The 22,557-nt window shown below is 39.8% G+C and overlaps 3 protein-coding genes across 5 annotated transcripts in view; 2 read left to right on the top strand and 1 right to left on the bottom strand.

Annotated features, from left to right (window-relative positions):
- The window catches only part of tmem163a (transmembrane protein 163a), a 99,362-nt gene extending 96,662 nt beyond the window's left edge, over positions 1-2,700 (bottom strand). The window contains exon 1 of the mRNA XM_008280142.1: positions 2,499-2,700. Coding sequence (XP_008278364.1) covers positions 2,499-2,700 — 202 coding nt within the window. The remainder of the gene's footprint in view (positions 1-2,498) is intronic.
- Positions 2,701-3,883: 1,183 nt separating this feature from the next.
- Positions 3,884-9,620, top strand: acmsd (aminocarboxymuconate semialdehyde decarboxylase). Its single transcript, XM_008280141.1, has 10 exons — positions 3,884-3,940; positions 5,871-5,915; positions 6,611-6,707; positions 6,797-6,846; positions 7,537-7,773; positions 7,924-8,017; positions 8,428-8,523; positions 8,724-8,896; positions 9,233-9,331; positions 9,558-9,620. The coding sequence occupies exons 1-10, from the start codon at positions 3,884-3,886 to the stop codon at positions 9,618-9,620; spliced, it is 1,011 nt and encodes a 336-aa protein (XP_008278363.1).
- A 2,690-nt stretch (positions 9,621-12,310) lies between these two features.
- Positions 12,311-22,557, top strand: part of ccnt2a (cyclin T2a) — a 15,060-nt gene continuing 4,813 nt past the window's right edge. For 2 of the 3 annotated variants that reach the window (XM_008280138.1, XM_008280137.1), the window contains exons 1-8: positions 12,311-12,504; positions 14,166-14,247; positions 14,360-14,488; positions 14,782-14,842; positions 15,407-15,469; positions 16,539-16,584; positions 19,206-19,369; positions 19,830-19,900. In XM_008280138.1, coding sequence (XP_008278360.1) covers positions 12,347-12,504; positions 14,166-14,247; positions 14,360-14,488; positions 14,782-14,842; positions 15,407-15,469; positions 16,539-16,584; positions 19,206-19,369; positions 19,830-19,900 — 774 coding nt within the window. In that variant the 5' untranslated portion in view covers positions 12,311-12,346. Of the gene's footprint in view, positions 12,505-14,165; positions 14,248-14,359; positions 14,489-14,781; positions 14,843-15,406; positions 15,470-16,538; positions 16,979-19,205; positions 19,370-19,829; positions 19,901-22,557 lie in introns of those variants that run through there. The other variant, XR_520125.1, reaches the window with a different exon arrangement.

The following is a 22,557-nucleotide window of genomic DNA, read 5'->3' as shown; positions in this document are numbered from 1 at the left end:
GTCCAGGGTGTCCCCTGCCTTCGCCCTAAGTCGGCTGGGATAGGCTCCAGCCCCCCCCGCGACCCTAATGAGGATTAAGCGGTGTATAGAAAATGGATGGATGGATATTGTTATAGAGCCACAAAAACAGAATGGGAAGAGGTTGGGTTGAATGGATGTGTCAGTAAAACATTACCCTTTACCACAGGATTGTTTCTGTGTCTAAACCTAACCAGAAATGAAAAATATCTGCATATTATGATTCTATGTAGTTGTTTGACTGTGCAACTTCTGAATAATACACTTAACCTCTTAAAACCCATGGTATAACATCTACAAAGTCAGTGATGCCTATGGTCCTGGAGGCGATTTGTCGAGCCCGAGAAAATAATTCTGCTGACGTCGTAGTGATGTCATTACAAGTGGCCATCAGGACATCTTGATTTGAGTATAAAATTTCTTTAGCAGAAAGTCTACAATTATATTAAAGGGCTTACTCCTCTTGAGAAATTACAACTGTGCCAGGTGACATGTGCCCTTAAGTAATTTACAAAATAAAAGCATCTTTAACAAGTTAATGAAAGCCACCAAATGTGGCTAATGGCATCTGTCTTGTATTATCTTTCATTGTGATCTTGTTTGGAGTAGGTGGATTAGGCAGATAAGTTGATGCCAGCTCTTAGTAATAATCCAAAACCAATTACTATGGCATCACAATTGGGCCCAAGCCCACTGGAGCTCACAAACAACTCTTGAAATCTGTTTGGCATTGAACAACCAAATATAAAATGTTGCTTTTGTCAACTTTAATAACAGCTGTCATATTGCATAGCAGCATGATCAGTACTGTACATGAACTCATAGAAGAGCTGTGAGCAATTTACACAGGTGGCACAGCAGCCGTAATGTCATTATTTTAATTTTCTGACATGTCATTGTGATCTTAGAGAGCCAACTGGGCTCTATTCTGCACATCTAACACCTGAGCTGCTACACAGATTTATCATTTCCAAACTCACTGGGAACAAAGTGGTCATGCTCAGGATGAATCCATCAAAGTTGTCACCACATTTTTAGTTTCAGAATTGTAATTTTAACTATTGTTTTCTTCTGAGACTTGCAATATTTTTCTGATGTATCAAATGGATTATTACAAGGAGTTTTTAGTTTGACTGCAACAGAAGGTTGGTCTTATTGTGAAAAGTCTATTATATTTAGACTTTAAGTGACTGTTGATACTTTAGCTGGGTAAGTGTGAAGATGCCTATTTTATGTTTGGCTGGGATCCAAGTGTTTCCTACACCATGAGTTAAATGAAAATAACAATAAAAAAAAAAACAGAAATGAAAAATGGCCTACCACTGCAGTGTATTTGGATATAGGCCTATATATTTTGGGGCATTGCATTTTTGTCCATTGGAACTTTGTAGTGCTCTAGGGGGTGAACTTTTATCCTGTCCCATTGACTTAAAAGGTTGCTTTGTCCAAATTACCAGAAGGAGAGTTCACAAGCAAAATACGACTATGAGAATGCTCTGGCTTCTCCCCATTGGTATCCAGCTAGTTAGATTTAATTTGAGACATCCAAGTCTGGAATGTCACCAATACAATGGAAGTGAATAGATTTTTTTTTTTTTAACTTCAAAAAATGACATTTGAGGAAATCAGCTATAACATCTCATTCCACAAACAGCATCTTTGATAATCTGGGCAATCCAAATCCACAATACACAATATATACAGCCCAAGAAATATTCTCTATTTCTGCAGTCTTTGAGTCTCAGCTATACTGAAAAACAACTCCACCTCCTCACAATTTAATCCCTGAATACAAAAATCATTTCATATTTTATTAACTCCTCCAGCCACACTCAGTCACATTAGTATCATGAGCAAGCCTAGGGAAGAAAGAACATCTACGTACAACAACGATCAATTCTCCCCTGAAATCAGATCTGGTGCATGAATAAACTTATACAAACTGATCGACAGGCTTAGGATGTGTTGTGTAACTGAGGCCCTCTTTTTATCCACTATGGTATGTTCTGTTTCACACCTTTTTCACTAATATAAGATAATGAATGGGATTATATTAGTGAAAAACCACACACCAACACACACACACACACAAGTGCTTAAGCAGATGCAAATGCACACTTGAAGCTCTGTTAGACATGCATGTGACTAGTATCAGAATCCAGCCTTAAAGCAGACTCAGTCTATGTGCCCCTGGTTGCACGTTTTAAAAAATAATTGGATTCACACAGACAACCTCCAGTTTAAGCTACCAGTAGTAGAATGAATGGGTGGATGAATGAATGAATGGCTTGGGGAGGTCTGAAAGGCAGATTTGAAAGCTTTGAAACTAACTTTTCATTTACTCCAATGTGAATCCTGCTGATGTATGACAATCATACATTATTCAAACGGCAGCAGACTAAAAATACCTCACACTAGAAGGAACACGCACATCCATAACTTTTAAAATACATATTCAAGCACATGATGTATGAAGTTACCTTCTCCCTCCACACTGTCTGTGATTTTCATCTCCTGGCCCATGGTGAATGACTCGGGCTCGGTGGGGGTTTTGGTTTGCTGGTGATTGTGGTTGGTGAAGCCATCCGGGGCGCACTGGCCGTTCCGCACCGTGGCCGGGCAGGGATCCACAACAGTCGGCTCTGGGACGGGGTAGCACTCTTGGGGCATCTGGTCTGTCATTGTTGCTGCGGTTGTTGTTGTTGTTTAGTTTTTCAGTCTCGGAGGCAGAGGAAGGTGAGGATGATGAAAAGGAAAGAAAAAAAAAATCACACCGGTTCGCTAAGTGCAGCAGCCATCCAGCGCGTCCAATAAGCCACCGGTGTCGACTCAGTTGCGCAAGCAGGGAGGTGGGGAGGAAAGAAAGAAGAGATGGCGGTAAGAGAAGAAGATGGGAGATAACGAATTTATCAGCATCAGTAGCGAAGCAACTCCCTCTGTGAGAAGTGTGCGCTGCAGGCACAATGTAAATACCCTGTCCGGCGGAGCCAGTTACAGACAGTTTAGGGTTAGATGCGATGATGCGATAAATTGCTGAGATCTGCTGTGAATCTAGCAGGCGGTGCCAGCAAGTCGTCCCCCCCTCCCCCCTCCTCCCTTTTCTCCTCTCATAACTCAGCATCTGATTCCCTTACAGAACCACTACATGTAATACTCAGTGACATCTGCCCTGAATTACTCAAGCATTTTACAGTTTCTCTTTAAGTTTAATTTTTGCACAAAACTAGACCTGCACAGAAAACCAGAGAAGCAGCTTATAATGCATAGATGTTACATTGTGACTACAGATGACCTTATGCTGTACATAATGTCTACTTTTTATATTTTACCTGAGGATACAGTGATTATTACCCACCAGATGGCGCCTAAATGCAGAGCTGTGCGTAATTGAGGATATAAAGTAATTAAATAACAAGGATCCATATTTAGAATATCAGTCTGCTACTTATTTAAATGAGTAGTAGGTCAGTCTGTGGTTTTTATCTGTGCAGCCTAGTCAGACAACTGCAAAAAAAAGCATTCAGGTGCAATCATAATGTGACATCTTGCAACATAAACCTTTGAATAAAGCACCAAACTCTGACTCAGCACAGGGCGTTCTGCTTTATGAGCTTGTGTGTGTTAGTAGTAGTGCATTAATAATGTAGTCTGAGGCAATCACACAACTTTCTAAACACCAACAACTCCCTCAGACTCATGATTTGACTTTCTGCTTGCTTTCTAGATTAGGTAATAAATAACAGCAGCAGTCAGTCACCTGTCGGTCATTGGTTTCTGCCTGACGGGGGGGAGTGAATTTACACACAGATATCGCAACATATCTTGGGCAGCAGACCACTGCGGTTTCCTGAGAGCAATCACAAGGATGAAGGTTGATATTCACAATCATATTTTACCAAAGGAGTGGCCCAACTTGAAGCAGGTAGGCATTACCAGTTCATTCAGGATCTAAGAGGTTTTTGTACACACCTGGAGCCTCAGTCGGAGCATATCCTCACAATCTATAGACCAGATCTCATTTTGGGAGGTTCAGTGGATTTAAAAGACACATCTGTCTGTATCACTTATGTGGCAGACAGAGCGTGAATTCGAGACCATTAAATGCCAGTAACATAAAATATATAGACTTTTTCTCAGTGGCTTGTCAGCGAGGACTTTAACAGCTCACTCCATAAATCTGTGCTCTCTATGGGTGGTTAAACTTTAATCAATAGGCGCTGGCTTTGCTTTATCTGTTCCTGCTCTTACGTCTTTGTCACTGTGTAGGCCTGGCTTTAGCTAATGATTTTCATTTCTTGACTAGAGACATGGTTCTGCAGCCTGGTTGGTGTCTTCACATGCCAGTAGGATTTCTGTGCCTCCCTCTTTCTGTCTACAAGTAGAGACGTATAACTTTTTGTACATGCCTGTTTTACTGTATGTAAGTTGTGCAGTAGCCTCTAACTTCTCCTCCGGTTTGGGTGTTTGGTTTAATGCTCATGGAGGATCAAATTTCTCAGGATAAATCAAAATTCAGTCTTTCATAGCAATAAAAGCATAAACAGTTCACAGATTCTGACCCGGTAAAAATGAAAGGATCTTTTGTCTTACAAAAACAAAGACAAAGACTGCATCTTATGAAAGTCATGTTTTTTTGTACCTTGTAGACTTGCCGATATGGTGTATTTTTTATGCTTGAAGACACGAGTTAAATAAGCAGTGAATGCCATGACTGAGCATTTCCACCTTGAAATTACAGTGTATTGATGACGGTCGCAGAAAATGAATTCAGACAGCCACGGTTTCAAATGCAACACACTTAAGGAAACAATTCTGTCAGCTTGTAGGGTAGTAATTTCCATATCAATATTTTTCTTCTCAATCTGTTTCTGGTTCTTGCATGTATGGTGGGATTAATCTAATATTAAAACTTGCCGTGGTGTAGCGTAGAGTAGTTTTCCACTCTTTTAGCAGAGTCAAATGTGAGCTGGTCTGCTTGAGCTGCAGTGAGTGGGGATGAAGAGAGATGCAGGGATTTCCCAGATCAGCATACTTTTTCGAGGGTGACGGTGTAGAGCTACATTTAAGCAGTTTTGAAGGGCTTGCCACAGAGACACTTTAAAAAGTGTAAATTAGATCACATTGGATTTGACGATACAGCTGGGGTCCGAAGAGAGTGATTGTGTCCTTCTCTGCTGCAGAAATGTAAAATAAGCTATCAGTTCAAAATCATGATTATAGGAAGCTCTGGTGAAAATTTGATTAAAAATTCTGAAGTATCAGGTCAATAAAGCTATGTTATGTTTGTGTTTGGAATTGTTAAACAGGGTGCAGAGCCTAATCGAAATATCAAAGTTAACCTTATTTTAACTCTACGGTTGAACTGGCATGGACACATTTAATTTAAAGCAGGTTTCACTGAAATAGATACTTGCAGGCACAGATTCCCACTTCACATTTAAAACAAGACTGTAAAACCCATCTTGTATTTCAAAAGCTGAAGCGCCTCAATGGCATCAGCTAAGTACACATACAGCTGATCTGCATGGATATGAAATGAGGCTTTACTGGCTATGTTGCTCACATAGATCACGTCCAGCTTCATTTGTATGCAAAAGCATCAACAGCCTCAAAAGGCATTCACTTTTAGTGATCCAGTGGACAGTCCCATAGGATCATGACTGAACCTTCACAGATGGGATAACACAATCAATAGCAGGGTGTATAGGAAATCTCAAACTGTGCTGGTTTACATAGAGATTTTACATCAAAATTAAACAGTGCAGTGCAACCTGGTGCATAATATAGATTTTAAAGAATGTGACATTTCAAAGCTATAGAATTATTAATCATGTGTTTTTCATGTGCTTTAGAGATATGGATATGATGGGTTTGTCCAGCTTCACCATCACTGCAAGGTGAGTCACTGTCCTGTTTGTGCTCCTTTTTTCCCCATGTATGTACAGACAGGGTGCAGGGAGCACTTACGTACTTGTACTGTATACTTTGCTGGGCACACAGCAGGTTCATCCTGGGTGCACTCCACCCTGTGGACCTGTCAGGCTGCTCCTGGCTACGTGAGCAGCTGCAGGACTCAGCATGATGCCACTGCATCAGCGGAATGATTCACTTCAAACACAGCAGAACGCAGAGCAGCTTGGTGACTGTGTAACCAATGCAAGTTTCAGCATCAGACATCGGTTGAGCTCTTGGTATCACCAGACTGTACTTACAGATGAATAGCTGCACGTGTGTGTGTGTGTGCATACATACAAACATAAACCGAGGCAAGTGATGAATGTTTGGTTAAAAGTCTCGATGGCATTGTTAAAACAAGATTTAAGAGGACTCTTTGCCTCTTTGTGACTCAAGTGTAGGTTCATACAGATAAGATCATTTTCAATAAGAATCAACTGTTTGCTGCCATCATGTGGCTGTAGATTGAAATGCTGTTAAATCAAAAGGTCACGTAACCTTATTTGCATGAAAATCATATAAATGATCAAGAACAACAACAAAAACTCTGCCGAGGCTCTCCCACAAACAGACACTGGACATGTCAGTTGTCATCATTTCAGTTAGGGCTGTTAACCGTGTTAATGTTGTGTTTTAGGGTCAAGCAGAAATGATGAAGGATGGGAAGCTGTTCCGGGTGATACAAGAAAACTGCTGGGATGCAGATGCGCGCATACGGGACATGGATCAACATGGTAATGTGTACAGATACAAATCATACATAATGATTAATGTTTTAGCTCAATGATGCCTAAAAAACAATTCTTCTGTTCCTGGTCTTCAGGCGTCTCAGTTCAGGCTCTTTCAACTGTTCCTGTAATGTTCAGTTATTGGGTAAGTGCACACGACATCAGGACACATTTCATCAAAAACAATGTGGCTATTAGGTTTTATTGCTGTATGCTTCTGACCTGAAAGATAGGTGTTTACTGTGCCCCAAATAACTGAGATGTCTATCCTCTAAAAATTAAAAAGGGGGTGCAAATTGTGCAATACTACAGTGGCTCATATACTTGTCTGCAAACTCAGAACACAAAAATAAAAACCATGACAATTTCATTATTACTTACGGAGCCCGTCTGGTGACATCGATAAAAAATAAAAATAACTCATTCCCACGCATTAGTAAATGGTGGTCACGAGATATTAATGCGTGGGAACAACATAATTATCACACAGTGTTTCATTGCAAGAGATCGCAGGATATCGGTATAGTTCATTCCAAGGTTAAAATCAAATCAAATCAAATCAAAGTGCTCCATGTTTCATGCAAGTACGCCCGTTATCCTTAATCGACAGCTGGTATGACCGCACCGTCAAATTTGCTCCACAACTTCTCTTGTTTCTTCATATTAGTAATACGAGGCCACAATTTAACTATGTCGTTCCCACGCATTATTAACTCATGGCCACGATTTCCTAATGCGTGGGAACGAGTTATTTTTTATTTCTTATCAATGTCACCAGACGGGCTCTGTAATTACTGCTCCATTTACCTGTATTATTCTTATTTTTGAATTACAGGCCAAACCACATGACACACTGGATCTCTGTGTAATTTTAAATGATAATTTGGCCCAGACTGTGCGTAGCCACCCCAAGAGGTTTGTTGGCCTCGGTACGCTGCCCATGCAGGCCCCTGACCTGGCTGTGCTGGAGATGAGGCGCTGTGTGAAGGAGCTAGGCTTCCCCGGGGTGCAGATTGGGTCACATATCAACAACTGGGACCTCAATGCCTCAGAACTCTATCCCTTCTATGCTGTAAGACAGTACATGATGACAGTACATGCTTTTATGATAACATCCTTTTGTAAGAATTCACTGTTGTGCATACATTTTGTGATGTTCATTTGTATTTAAAATCTGATTCATTGAGAAAAACTGATTTTGCAGTGCTTATCATTCCTGCAGGCTGCAGAGGAGCTGGGCTGCTCCATATTTGTCCACCCGTGGGACATGCAGACAGATGGAAGGATGGCTAAGTATTGGCTGCCTTGGCTGGTGGGTGAGGGAGATGGAGATGGAGCAGGCGATATTTAACATCACGTTCAGTCCAGTCAATAGCAAATGAAAACAATTTTCTCATGAAAAAGTGATCACTTTGTGATTATAGCGGATCCATATTTATCTATCTATGCATAACACACCAAACCAACTGCAAAATCCCTGCACTAATGTTATACACTGCCTCCTAAAATGATTGATGAAGCTAATGAAACCAAATCACCATATTTCCTTATGTGTTAACCCCCCACACTGTTGATTTATATGAGGATTTTATCTTTCACATCATATTTGCTTCACTGTGATTATGGCCAGTGGTGACAAATATTATTTTTACTTAACTTCTTCTGCTTAGTTTGCTGTCCACATATATGACCTTATAATTCAAGTGTTATCTCTATGATGTCATAGGAATGCCTTCAGAGACAACAATGGCTATTTGCTCAATGATATTTGGAGGCATCTTCGAGAGATTTCCAAAACTGAAAGTCTGCTTTGCTCATGGAGGTACAGAACACACAGAATCTTTCCTATAAATTTCATTTGCTAGATTGTCACAGCAGAAAAATATAAACACTATAGCATTTTTTTTTTTCATTTCATCCCAAAAAAATAAAAAATTCTTACTTTGTTTACAATTTAAAAATGATAAAAAGCCACCATGTCTTATCTTTTGAGCTTTAATGCCTTTATTAATCTGCCCACAGGTGGCTCTTTCCCATTTACCATTGGCAGAATTGAACATGGCCACAAAGTCCGCCCTGACCTGTGTGCAGTAGACAACACATTTAGTCCACGGAAATACCTTGGATCTTTCTACACCGACTCCCTGGTTCATGATCCCACCTCCCTAAAGCTGCTTACTGACATTATTGGAAAAGTGAGCTTTTATTCATCGTTCATTCGACGCACAAGTCCTGCGTTATTGGTAGTCAGAGCGGGTTCTCAGGTGGTACTGAGGGAGAATTGGCAGTTTTGAGAGCATGTCGGGGAAAATAACTCTTTGACAGTTATTTCTGGAAAACCACTTGCCATGGATACAGTAACTGTGTGCCTGGATTCTTTAAGAGTAGCACGTTGCTATCGTGATTTGTGGAAAACACTGGTGCTTCATAAAGGGGGTTATTTGTATTTTCAGCACTTGCACAGACATACTGTTAATATGTTCAGCACTAAACTAGTTTGCTTACTTCACATGTATGAATTCGTCTTCCAGGACAAAGTGATGCTGGGAACAGATTATCCATTCCCCCTTGGTGAGCTGCAGCCTGGATCACTGATTGAGTCAATGGATGAGTTTGATGACATATTAAAGGTAACAATTATTTCCTCTCCTTTATTTACACAATGCAGGAAAAAAAGGGTGGGGAACAACCTTGTTAGAATGTTAGAAGCCGTTACAAACATTTTAACAGCTTTATTTCTGTTAGTTTCCAAAATTTTGGTGTGTACATGACTGAATTCTGACTGTATTCATTTTGAAGCTCTTATTAAATACCCAGTCCAGTGTTTAATATAACGTGTACTCTTTTGTGTTGCAGGATAAATTGCTTGCTGCAAACGCACTGGAATTTTTGGGGCTGAAACGAGAGCAGTTTATGTAACATGATGCTGAGATGCAACAGCTTCAGTTGCCAGTGATCAAGTGCTAAGGCTTGATTTAAATATTTTTATTGGATGATTTAAAAAGCATTTTGATTGTACTGTACAGTAGATACAAGCAATTTTATTGTTGTTTAGTGTGCTAAAAATAACTATTTCACTCATGATTTTGTGAACTGGAATTGAATGTTCTCCCTGTGCAGCGTGGATTCTCTCCGGGTTCTCCGGCTTCCTCCCACACAGTCCAAAAACATGTTGAGGTTAATTGGTGATTCTAAATTGTCCATAGGTGTGAATGTGAGTGTGCTTGGTTGTCTGTCTCTAAGTGTAGCCCTGCGATAGACTGACGACCTGTCCAGGGTGTCCCCTGCCTTCGCCATAAGTCGGCTGGGATAGGCTCCAGCCCCCCTGCGACCCTAGTGAGGGTTAAGCGGTGTATAGATAATGGATGGACTTTGGGTGAAGGCAAGGGACAACCTGGACAGGTCACCAGTCTATCACAGGGCCACACTTAGAGACAGACAACCAAGTACACTCACATTCACACCAATAGACAATTTAGAATCACCAATTAACCGCAACATGTTTTTGGACTTGTGGGAGGAAGCCGGAGAACCTAGAGAGAACCCACGCTGCACGGGGAGAACATGCAAACTCCATGCAGAAAGATTCCGGTGCCCCCACCAGGATGCAAACCGGCGACCTTCTTGCTGCGAGGCAACAGTGCTACCAACTGCGCCACCTTGTAGCCCTAGAACAGTTTGTGATCACTCTAAATTATTTTAGCTTTGATTTTATATTGTGATCACGATTTTGAAAATATAATGTTTTTTTTCCATCTCTGTGAAAAGTCACATAGCAGTCACTGGCCTCAAGACATTCTGTAAGCTGATTATCCATCCATGAGTTATACCTGCTTTATCCTGAAGAGGGTCACAGAGGCCTGAAGCCTGTCATATCGGGTGACACTCACAGCCAACTTATTATTGGCAATTAAACTGCCATGCACGCATCTCTGGACTGTGTGGAGAAGGTGGAGCAGCTGGAGACAACCCCTAAAGTGACCAACTGGGGCTGTAAGGCAGCAGTGCTAACCATAGCACCTGAGCTATAAAAGAAAATGTTAGCATACAATAATGTCCCGAGGCTGCCATGGTTGGAAGTCACTTGTGGAAATGCAGTATTTTCAGTTTTTTACAGTACATGTATGTATATTCACAATATTTACTCATGCACATCTTATGGAACAACAGAGTTATCACTATTCTTTTTTTTTTTTTTAAACTTGATGAGAAGATAGCAATAGTCATTGACCGCAAAAAGTAGCAGAAAACTCCTGCTGGTCAATGTTTTTAGGGATACTTGCTATCCTTTCCTCCATGCAAAAACATATGCACACATAAACACAATGTCCAGAGGTTTTTCTTGACAATGTGACACACTGATTGTTAAAGCTCCTCTACCTTCATTGATGTCTTCTCAAAAACTCATATGTGTGTAAGAAAAGCTTTTTTCCCCCATGAAAGTAATCCCTCCCCTTATTCAAGTTGCTTGTGTGACCGTTGTTTTCTTTAGGGAGTATGAAAGTATCAAGTATGAAATCCCCAACACTTCCTCCTCTGCCAATCACTGCAGTTTAAACCCATCAGCACACCTTCATCACTGTTCAAACAATGTAAAACTATGCTATGCTTACAATGGCAAGTTGTAATATTGCAGTAAATCAGCCATATATCCTTAAACTGAAAACTGATTCTAAAGTGAAAAAACATGATGCAGATAGTTCCACCCTGCAAGATGACAGGGTTATTTCTTTAATTATGTTACATATTAAACTTGTTCATATCTTAGTCATGTGTCAACTGGTTATTTCACTCATGCCATGTCTTCCAGCACATGAACATGTAAACAAGGTGCAAAACTTGACTTTCACTAAAGGGGGGCTTTAACAAGTTTGAGATATGGATATCCTTTAACAGTTTAGCAGCTCAGAAAGCTACTGTATGTGACTGACTGATTCAAAGGAGTTTTTTTGGGGTTTTTTTGTCTGGCTAACATGAACTCAGCTCATTCAACATTCTCTCACCTTGGTCAAAAACAAACAAACAAACAACAACAACAAAAAACCCCAAAACAAACAAGCAAACAAAAAACAAGCAATCAAACAAAAAGTCAGATGAAACGTTGCAAATTGCACCTAAGCAGTGCAAGACTGACTCAACTGGGACATTACCGTACCGTTAAATCAAGAAATTAAAATATCTTGATTTAAAGTGAATGCCCAGCAAAGAGGAACCTTCAAGAACATTCCCTGGAGGCTCCTGTTTTCTGGGGTATGAATTTCTACAAAAAATAACTAGGGAACCTTGGGGGAACGTCGCATGAAGGTTTACAATAGGTTGCAAGTTTCTCGGCTGTATTTACCACAAACCACAACTTTGTTGTGCAATTCTACAAAAACTAACCCTCAGGAAACATTTAAGGGACGTTGTCTGAAAGCTCCCTAAAGGTTTTCTTTGGCTGGGTAAAAAGCTAAGATTTTCTGGATTCCGATGTGGCTAAGCATTTTTGGTTTATGGGATGTGTATTTTTAATTCTACAAATGCGTTTTTAAATTGCAAATAAATATAAGTAGATTTCAGACAACACCTATTGTTAAGTCGTGTTTTCCTGCGCGACACTGACGTCAGATCCGGTCTCTCGATGCCTCAGTGAACATTACAAAGTAATGGCGGCGTGCCGGGGATCTTCGTTGAAATGGTTTTTCACCCGGGAGCAACTCGAAAACACGCCGTCCCGCCGATGTGGAGTAGAACCAGACCGGGAGCTCTCCTACCGACAACAAGCGGCGAATCTGATCCAAGATATGGGTCAGAGGCTCAACGTGTATCCTTTGTAAACAAACTTATGCTCGACCAGACTGGAGGCAGACATGGCGGTACCTCACCGTTTTTGCGGGCCCGTTAGCTAAATTTGAACTGACGGCCGAGATTTGGGAGCGAAACAGGAGACTGTTCACTTTTTGTGTGTTATTGTTGTGATCATTTTTTTCTGTTATACTATATTAATCTTTATATGGTTACTCGGTGTCATTGTTTTACATTGGGTTATGTGGTAGTGTGCATGCTAGCTAGCTTGCTAGCTTACTAGCTGATGGTTGGCGTCTGAAAGGCCATTAGGCGAGTGTGCAGCTGTTGGTAGACTTTTGTCCACTTAACTAAAATTATCCACACGCCTGATAGAGCTTAATAGTCCTTCATTAAATTAAGTGGGCGTATATGTGCAATTGGTATTTGACAATTTCTTACAAAACACTGGAATGAATACATTTGATTTATATGACGCTAGTGTAAGTCACGCATCGTGCTACATAGGCTCAATTGTAAACTTTTACGTTCTCAGTCTTAAATAATTTTCAAACTGTAGTTCAGTGCTGCAGCTGCAGAATAAAGCGTGCCTTGGCTTGATTTAATAGCATATAACTCAAGCCCCTTTCAGTCTTCACTGTTTTCCGCCAATCTGAGGGAAACTCAACCTGTCTGCTTGACGTTTGAATACCAACCCGGTCACAGTCACATTAACTGATAGGCACAACCAAAGAGTCGTGTTAAGTGATGTAGGAAAGACTATTTACACAACTGTGTGCTAAAATCACAGCGCACCTTTATCATTCACTTTGCGCTACAAGTTTGATTTAATATAATTTCGGTATCTATAGTAACACCACTTTACTGCAGTAAAAAAAAGAAAGAAAGAAAGAAAAAAGAGCTGTTTAGATTAATCATACTCATTAAATATAAATGTAGTCTGGATGTTTTCGTTAACAGGAGCAAAAGTTTAGTTTGTTGCTTCTACCTTTTTTTTTTACTAAGGTTATTAATTTCCTGCACCCTCAGACAGCAGCAGCATCCACACGAGGGTTTCCAGAGCAAGAGAGTTGTGCACATTTGTGCACGTGGAACAACAGTGCCAGTGAATTTAGTAAATCCTTAAAATCATGAATGATCCCTGACATTAAAACAGGCTGGGTGAAGATCTAACAGTAAGACACACTGTGTGTATTACTTTGCTTTAGACAGGTTGTGTGCCATTTATAAGCTGCAGGTATTTCCTTTTTTGGACGCTACTGTCCTCGGTCCTTAGCCCCATCACAGCAGATGCCTTTTTTTTTTTTTCTGATTAGAGAAATTTTAAATATACCAGACTGTTAGTTATTTGGACAAAACTGCTATTAGTTTAGATTCAGTGATTTATTGTGGCAGTGTTATTTACATTTCTTGATGTAGTGCCCAAACTCACATGATGAGTATACCATGGTTCTCCCCGTCACTGTGGTGGGTATGTGTGAATGTAGCTGTGAGAAACCTTGACGGAAAAGTGACCTGAATGTTGTCTGAATGTCAGAATGCTGTCATTTTAACAGACTGATAAAGCCAGTGGTGTTGTACATCCATGTCAGAAAAGGGTATAGGTTTTTCATTCTGCACTTGGAAGTGTTATGTATGTATCTTGTTGTAATTCAAACTTTGCCTTGACTGACCATCCAGCTCTCAACTAACAATAAATACCGCAATTGTTTACATGCATAGATTTTATATGCACCACTCTTTCACCAAATTCCATAGGAATGTAAGTATTAAGAAATATAATTATGTTATTGATCTGCAACCTGTTGTCTCATGTTGGGTAACCTTTAGGTAGTTTGAGTGTTTTCTGTTCATATTTTGGTATTTTTGCACAGATAATATCTCCAACCACATTATTTTTGGCTGCAAAAGTGGAAGAACAACCTCGGAAACTCGAACATGTGATCAAAGTTGCACATGCTTGCCTAAATCCACAAGAATCGCCTCTCGACACAAAAAGTAATGTAAGTTCGGGTACCTCTGTATTCTGTAAGGCTGTCTTACCTGTTGTCTCAGTGGTCATGTTTTCCTTATGCATAAATGGCTGGCACATTCCCTTGCCCTGCACATTGGGCCTTATCTTTCCTTCCCTGGCCTGCAGTTGGTGTGTTCCAAACAACTACACCTAACAAGGCTTGCATTGATATTGAAATGAGCCTCTCTGTTTGGCATTTTGGCCATTTGAAATCAGTTGTTAGGGGGATAGATTAATAGACTCATTACAATTGTGTTGTAATGACTGTCTATCAAACTTCAGGCATACCTCCAGCAAGCTCAAGAGCTGGTGATACTTGAATCCATAGTGCTGCAGACCCTAGGTAAGTAGTGGTGACTGGAGTGGGTGACTGGAGAGCGCTTTGTTTATCATATTCATTTTCATTGGTAAATTATAAGTAAGGGAGTAGAGCTATTAATCACTGTTGATTTTTTTTTTGTTTTTTTTTGTTATCACAGCCTGTTGACTGAAATGTTTTAACATCTACTCTATGGCTTTCTTGTCAATTATATATTTTCAATAATTCATGTAAAGGTGACATGTCATTCTCCAATTGCTGACAATATCTATGAAACAGGGTATTAAAAAAGCTGTTGCAAGTCTTACCTCTACTTCACAGTTGCGCATTTTATTTTCTGACCAGAACAAATTCGGCTGACTTACTGATTACATTTGATACTAAGAAATCTGCCAGTTGCGCTTAATTTGTAACATAACTGAATTGACCATAACTTTTCACTGTTCACATTGTGCATATAGATGTGTACTAAAATCTGAATTGATGGCTTGAAATGGGGTTCCTCAATTGCCTGTTCAATCATAAAAATGACATGTCACCTCCCAACTGTGTGTGTGTTGAACTCACCTGTCATGTATTTTGTTCCAGGCTTTGAAATTACTATTGATCACCCACACACTGATGTGGTGAAATGTTCCCAGCTAGTGCGAGGTAGAGGCTTCCTTCTTTGCTCTTTGTGCCCTCTGCTCTTGTTTGTCCCACCTCAGATATGGGTGGGGAGGGGGGTGAAAACCTTGCTGATTTAATGGTTACATGACCACATACCTTGCTCTTTTGATGACCTTTTGAGCTTTTTGTATGACTTTACTTAAATGACAATGTATGCCACCACTTATTGGGCCAAGTCCAAGACTGATTTTTAATTTTTATTTTATTTATTTATTTTTTTGTCCAAAACTGACCCCCATCAAAAAAATTGTGCTGGTTCGGGGTGACATCTTAACAGTAGTCCTATGAGGTCACACAACTCTGTAAACAATGATGCACTTTGACTATAGATTGTGATTTTCGTTTTTTTTATTTATTTTTTAGTTGTTGTTAGTTGTATTGTCTGTAGCCGTTTTGCAGAGCAGGTAAGAGGAGAGTGAGGCAAAAATCAGCACTCGGAACTCTGTTTTTAATGATGTCAATAGTTTGCATAATACTTTGCATTATTGGACATAGTTATTATGTTAAATTCTATTATTGGAACACGACTAATATTTTATTTCAGCTTCTAATTGGCCTATGATGTATTGGTTACCGCTATATTGTGCAGCTGTCATATAGATCACAATGTGGCAAAAGTGTACAAAATCACAAATTATCAAATGCACGTGTAGTGCGGCAGACTTTGTGTTGTTGCTGGACAAACCCTCAATGTCTTTATCTTTCGGTTTACATGGAATTAATAATTGCAAACCTTATTGATTGTAAAATGGGAAAACAAAATGCTAATTATTTAATAATGTTATACATCAATCGTATTGAATTACCTGATAGTTTGCTCGCAGGCCCAATTAAACTTGCTGAAAGCTTCCAAAATGTTGCACCAGTTTGCATCAGTTTTTTTTTTGGTCCAGTCTTGGTCTTGGCTTAATCAGTACATTGAATGTCAGTTTGAAAATGATAAATGTTGTGTTCCTGTCCTAGTGATAATAAAGTGGTTTTGGTTTCCTGAAATTATAATAACTTTTCCCTTTCCCTGTCCTTCTCTTTCTTTTCTCTCTCTCTTTTACAGCAAGCAAGGATCTGGCACAGACTTCCTATTTCATGGCTACCAACAGGTTGTTATCCTGCCCCTCCTTTGTTGCACTTTGACTGCACACCATAGCTTCCTGTAATGCAGGGTACCCTTTCAGTGTCCAACGGGCCCTACTTGCACTGGTGGTTGTTGGGACGCTTGCCTCCTCCCCTCTGCTCCCCTCCCTCCTTGAGAGGTAGTGGGACATGGCGGCTTGTAGCGTTACCGGCCCCAGTCGCAGTGCGGTGTATTGTACAAGGGACCACGTGTTGGCACAGATGGGTTGAATGCAAAATGTGAAGTGTAGTGGTGCGCTTGAAACCCACATGTTTGTTCGGTTGCGAAAAGTGCATAATTCTAAAAGAAAGACACTTTGGTAGCCTGAATAGCAGCTAAAGATTTCACAGATGTAAACATTTCTCGTAGAGGTTCTTCCGGTAAGTACCGCAGATTAATTTTTAAAATGTTCTTTTTCATATTCATTTGTTCACATTCATTCTCTCTTCAAATACTTTTCAGCTTTTGTAATACTTTCTTGTCTTTAAATGCACATTTTTCTTTTTGTAGCGCTGCAACACTGTTCATACATTTAGTTTGTATAAGCTCAATGAAAACATAGTTGTGACCCATTAAGGACCTTCAGAATATCAAGGTTTTACCATTAGCCTGGGTTGGTCCATTTTAACCATGCTGTGCTAAACCAAGTAGTAGCTAATTTCAATAACAATTTCAACAACTCTTCATTTGAGAAAAATTTGGGATGGAGCTTTCAAGTAATTAAAACAACGTTAATATCATTCAAAAAATATTGTGCCAGCTAGTGCTGCTGGTGAGAACAAAGCTCTCTTTGCTCAGTCCTCAGTACTTGTGCAGCTTTACCTTTTCTGTCTGGTCTGAAGTTTACTTTCACTCCAGTGTTGTTTCTATTTTCAGATATCAGCCATACTTAACAGTTAACCATTTGGAGCTGTGTTCAGTTGTTGCTAATGCAATCTACACCTTTCTTGCTGTTGTTAAAAGCTTACCACTGGTAAACTGCCAGTAATTGTGAAGAAGTTATTCGAATGCAGTGTGTTTATCAGGCTAGTAAGGCTTCAATAGTGTTTCAAGGAAACAACTTTACATTGCTATTTGGTGCAGCATTGCTTGGCATGACCAACCTTTTCTGTGGAAAAACCCAAAATATCAGCTGCACATCTGAGCCATTTAGATCTTGCATACTGAGCAAAATGCATTTGTTGCTTATGATTTGTTCTTTAAGGGAGCGAAATGTCCCTCTTGACGAGTCTTTTATTAGAAAAACTGGGTCCTTAAAGGGTCAGTTTAAAGTTGGTGTTAGTGGGAAGCAGGTGACAATAATGTAATTTATTTCAACAACTTTCAATTATTCAACAATGTCTGGATGCTTACTGTGAATGATGTAATATGTTTTGGCACTTGGAAAGATTGAAAGCTGTGACATGTGACTTCAGCACTTTTACACATCTATTTTAACTTGGTCACAGATCACAACTGCAACTTTTGTAATTTAATTACATTATAAATCCATTTAAGATGATTTTGAAATGTCAGCTAATTCAGCCGTGACTGATTATTTTCTGTCAGACTTATCAGAGTCCAGACATTGTACTTGGCTCGTTGTACAAGGTTGACTTCTAGCCCTTATCGGATGTGATGACGCAATGTTATGAAAATTAGTTTCAAGACATTTGCATGCTGAGATGTGGTGTATTTTTAAATGTCTGGTTCGCCAAAGATTAACTTTTTGATGGTTATTTTGAAAAGTTTGTGTATGAAACTTTGCCATCAATACTTGGCGAATGGTAGCCAGTTTCCAGTTTTTATTTGTTTTTAATTGATTAAGCATATGTTTTTGTTTATCTGTGAAGTACACTGTATATTTGAACTCTTCCACAGCTGCAGAACAGTGTCACACATTCAATTAAGATTTACCCTTGAGTTGTTTAGCATTCTATTGTACTTAATTCACATTTTTGCAGTATACCTCAGTATTTACCCAAACACTGGCTGTGCCACTACTAAGTTGTATACCTTGATTTGGACAATCCCATAGGTTTATCCATTTGAATGCAGTCCAAAGGAAGAGAGGCCCATGCAGATAGGGTTGTAGGAGTAGCCCCTTGTCAGATAACTGGGCAATGATGTAATTGTCACATGGGTGGCCTCATGGTCAGTATGTTTCACAATGGACAGACTACACTTATTACACATGGTCCCGTGCCTCACTTCCCTCACTTTGTTTTTATGCCCTAGCAGTCACGTTTTGTGATTGCTAAAATTGTCACTTAACAAAAAATGGCTTATTGCAAGCACCAGGAATTATGTTCTCATTGCACCTGCATCTAAGGTATCATGTTTATTTGATTATAGAGGGAACTGTTTGAAATAAATATTACATTATTAAATCAGCGCTACTGTATCAACATGTTCAAACAGCTTATCTTTGAACAGTTATGCTAAATTCTTACAACTTATTCCATCAGTAAGTTAAAACTGTCTGCTCCCTCTTGTGTTTTTTTTTTCTTTTCTCCACATGTGGGACCAATCCTGACCACACCTGGCCTGAATCAACTTCACCTCACTCACATACATTCACCCTCACATATAATACTCTTTGCATACCTTCACTCACTCACTATGTAGTCTACACCTCACTACCTTCTGCCTCCAGTACAAGCCCACAGTGATTGCCTGTGTATGCATCCACCTGGCGTGTAAATGGTCCAACTGGGAGATCCCAGTATCTACTGATGGGAAACACTGGTGGGAGTACGTGGACAGCTCAGTCACTCTTGAGCTGCTTGATGGTGAGATGGAAGTTTTTTTCTTTTTTACTTTAATGTGTTGTAATACAGTATGTGATTGTAATGAATTGGAAAGCTGTTGGGTATTTCATTTTCAAAGTTTTGTACCACTGTATAGTGGGTAATATTTAAACCAGATTTTCCATTTATGCAAACAATATTCAATTCACAATTAAAAGTACAACGCAGTTTTCTACAAAAATTAAAATGGCATTTTCCTTTCAAAGTGTACAGTAGAAAATATTCAAATGCAATTAGCTCTCACAGTCTGTTGCATTTATGTCAACGTGTCACCACTCTTTTTAATAAAATGCTCTATAGTTGTGTATAATTTTTTGTAAGCATTTTTACCAAGAATAACGTCATTGAATTCACGTTACAAATGTATGAATGATATTTGAGGCAGTTGCATTGTATGACTTTAGCCACATAATTCTCAAACATTTATATCTTGTTTCTGCAGAGCTGACTCATGAGTTTCTGCAAATTCTGGAGAAGACGCCCAGCCGGTTAAAGAGGATACGCAACTGGAGGGTAGGATACTTTGCTGCACTGTTTGTCAGGCATTGGAAGGACATGATAAATCTAAAACTTTCATTTTTATTGATTAGCTCATGATGTACAAAGTGTTTTTGTTTTTGTTTTTTAACCAGAAAGCTGCAAAGCAGTTTAAATTTACACCCTAGTCCCTAATTAAGGATTTATCCCTTTGACAGTGTTAGTTGTAGATATCTCAGAACTCAGGCTCCTTATTGGTCACTGTGGGTAGCTTTCACACTGGGTGAGTGGGGCTTGCCTAGTCATAAAGCCGATTGTGGGTTTCCCCCTTTCCCACTGAAGATTTGTTTTCCGGTTACAGTTTGCATGTTTGATGTCTACAAATGAAATGTCAATGGAGTACCACTGCTAAACAGAGTTAAAACACAGTGAGCCAGCTGGGTGAGTGACAGGCGGTGGGTGGATCAGTGTCAGCAGCACTGGCAGCCTAAACACTCATTGTGGGAGATTCATATTTTTATGTGGCCAAGCCCTGAAAGCTCCAGACCAGTGTTCCCAGGGTTGTGTTTGCCATGACAGCAGGTGTTGTGAACCCGTTTTTAAAGACATTGACACCTTGTAAAATGTGATTTAAAAACAGAATGCAATGATATGCAAATTATTTAATTTCTGTGTTAAATTGATAAACGCACAGTAATCATATCAAATGTTGAAAATAATTTTGAAAAAATAAGTGTGTTCAATTTGCCAGCAACACATTTTCAGAAGAGTTATAATGGGGCATGTGTACCACATTTTTTTCCTTTATGTCTTCTTTAACACTCTGTGTTTGGGAACTGAGAAGACCGAATGCTATATTTTTGAAAGTTAAATGTTTTCCCACTTATGGTTGATATAGGGCAGGCCTATTCAATTATTGTTTCTTCTGGGCCAGATTTGAAAATTTTCAGATGCTACTGGGCCGAAGACCCCCTACTTATATTATTTCTCGAGACTTAACTCTAAATATGTTACCACCTGAACTAAATCATAAAAATAAATAAAGGAATTCACAATAAAGGCTTTATACTGCAGAATTTGTTGACGAGCAAAATAATTCAAGTGCATTGCAAATTTTAACAGTTGGTCCAAACCTTGACCAGAATATTTTTTAACAAGAAATCTGTTCACCACACATATGTTTAGTAAAAAATAATGTGGCACAACTTTTTGCAACAGTAAAGTCTTTTATAACATTTTAGATGCATTTGCAAAAGTGCGTTTGTTGAACTAGAATGGCCAACTGAGGAAGTGCATTAAATATTTCAACAAAAGAAATTGCACCAAGTGAACATTTAATAACTGTAAAATGAAAGCTTCTTCTGCATATTCAAAGTAATGCTGATTTAACGTCAGTGTGAGAAGTGACATGTTTTGTTTTGAACAATAGCAGTAACGTTTGGCTCATACGAAGTCAGTGCAATACGAAGGCAATGGTGCAGGGTGGAATCAATCATGAAGCATCGCAGGTTTGACCTGATTGCGTTCATGTGAGAAAAACTTGATTCACACACATACGTGGAGCCAAACATGCTAAGCACAGTAACAGGTTTGGGAACTGGTGAACATTTATGCCACTCCAAAACTTGATTGCTCCGTTTGTGCGCAGCTCTTCGGGCAGCAATAGGGATGACTGCATGTCCACAAGTTCAAGAATGACCAGCCCCTCGTCAATAGAAGGGACCACTGCCTTTGCGCAGGCGGACAGATTATCGTCTGTAGCAAGAGCAGAAAATGGGTCTTTGGTAAAACGCTTCACCTCTGTAGGGAGTGATAGGCCATCCAGCCGGCTGGCAAAGTTGTCTTATAGTTTCGCAACTGAATCCGTCATCGCCGCTGTGACAGGTGCCGTAGGTGTGATGCATTTGTGTAGCGTAGGAAAATGCAACATTCTTCCTGAGCGCAAGTCTGCAGCAAATAGTTCTAGTTTGGCTTGAAATGCGCGCGTATGTTCCACCAGATCAATGATGGTTTTCTCTCTGCCCTGTAGTCCGAGGTTTAGCCGATTTAAATGTGTGAACAAATCAGATAGGAAACACACGTCTGCCATAAAGTTTGTGTCCATTATGCGGTTTAGGTGTGCTTTTGCTTTTTTTGCTTGCTGTCATGAAGGAAAACTGTAGTCTCCTTGAGCAGAAGCGCTCCAACGAATTCCCTTTGGATAGCCGTGTAATGTCGTTGTGGAGAAGTGAGTCGTGATGTTGTGCGGAAATGTCCGACAGCAGCTGGCGAAACAAGCAATGCTGGAGACTTGAGGTTGCGCGTATGAAGTTTACAGTCGCCATAACATTGTCCATTACACTTTTGAAGTGTCCATTTAGTTTTACACACAGCACGGCCTGGTGCACAATACAGTGCAATGCTGTCATCCTCGGAGCAACAGCTGTCCACTGCCCAGTCAGAGATGGAGCACCATCAGTCACAAGCATGCAGACCCGAGTCATATCCAACCCGTTGTCTTGAAAGAAAGACGAGATTTTATCAAAGAGCACCTCACCGGTACTGTGACCTTTGAGGGGTAGAAGGCAGAGCAGTTCCTCGCGAAAACACCGGTGTCCAGCATCATAGAAGCGCACATACACACACAGCTGTGCAGTGTCAAACCGATCTGTTGACTCGTCCACTACGATTGACATAACTTCAACTTTTTTCAG

The sequence above is a fragment of the Stegastes partitus genome, unplaced genomic scaffold (genome assembly GCF_000690725.1).
Source record: "Stegastes partitus isolate 25-593 unplaced genomic scaffold, Stegastes_partitus-1.0.2 Scaffold183, whole genome shotgun sequence".
NCBI classification, from domain to species: domain Eukaryota; kingdom Metazoa; phylum Chordata; class Actinopteri; family Pomacentridae; genus Stegastes; species Stegastes partitus.
The sequence above is the reverse complement of the archived record's forward strand: the minus strand, read 5'-3'. Positions and strand labels throughout refer to the sequence as shown.

What these genes read in the sequence shown, in the direction of transcription:
- acmsd (XM_008280141.1), top strand. Translation starts at nt 3,884, where the DNA reads ATGAAGGTTGATATTCACAATCATATTTTACCAAAGGAGTGGCCCAAC. An exon ending in TTGGCTGCCTTGGCTGGTGG is followed by an intron (nt 8,018 to 8,427) that starts GTGAGGGAGATG and finishes ATGATGTCATAG; the next exon opens with GAATGCCTTCAGAGACAACA. An exon ending in TTACTGACATTATTGGAAAA is followed by an intron (nt 8,897 to 9,232) that starts GTGAGCTTTTAT and finishes TTCGTCTTCCAG; the next exon opens with GACAAAGTGATGCTGGGAAC.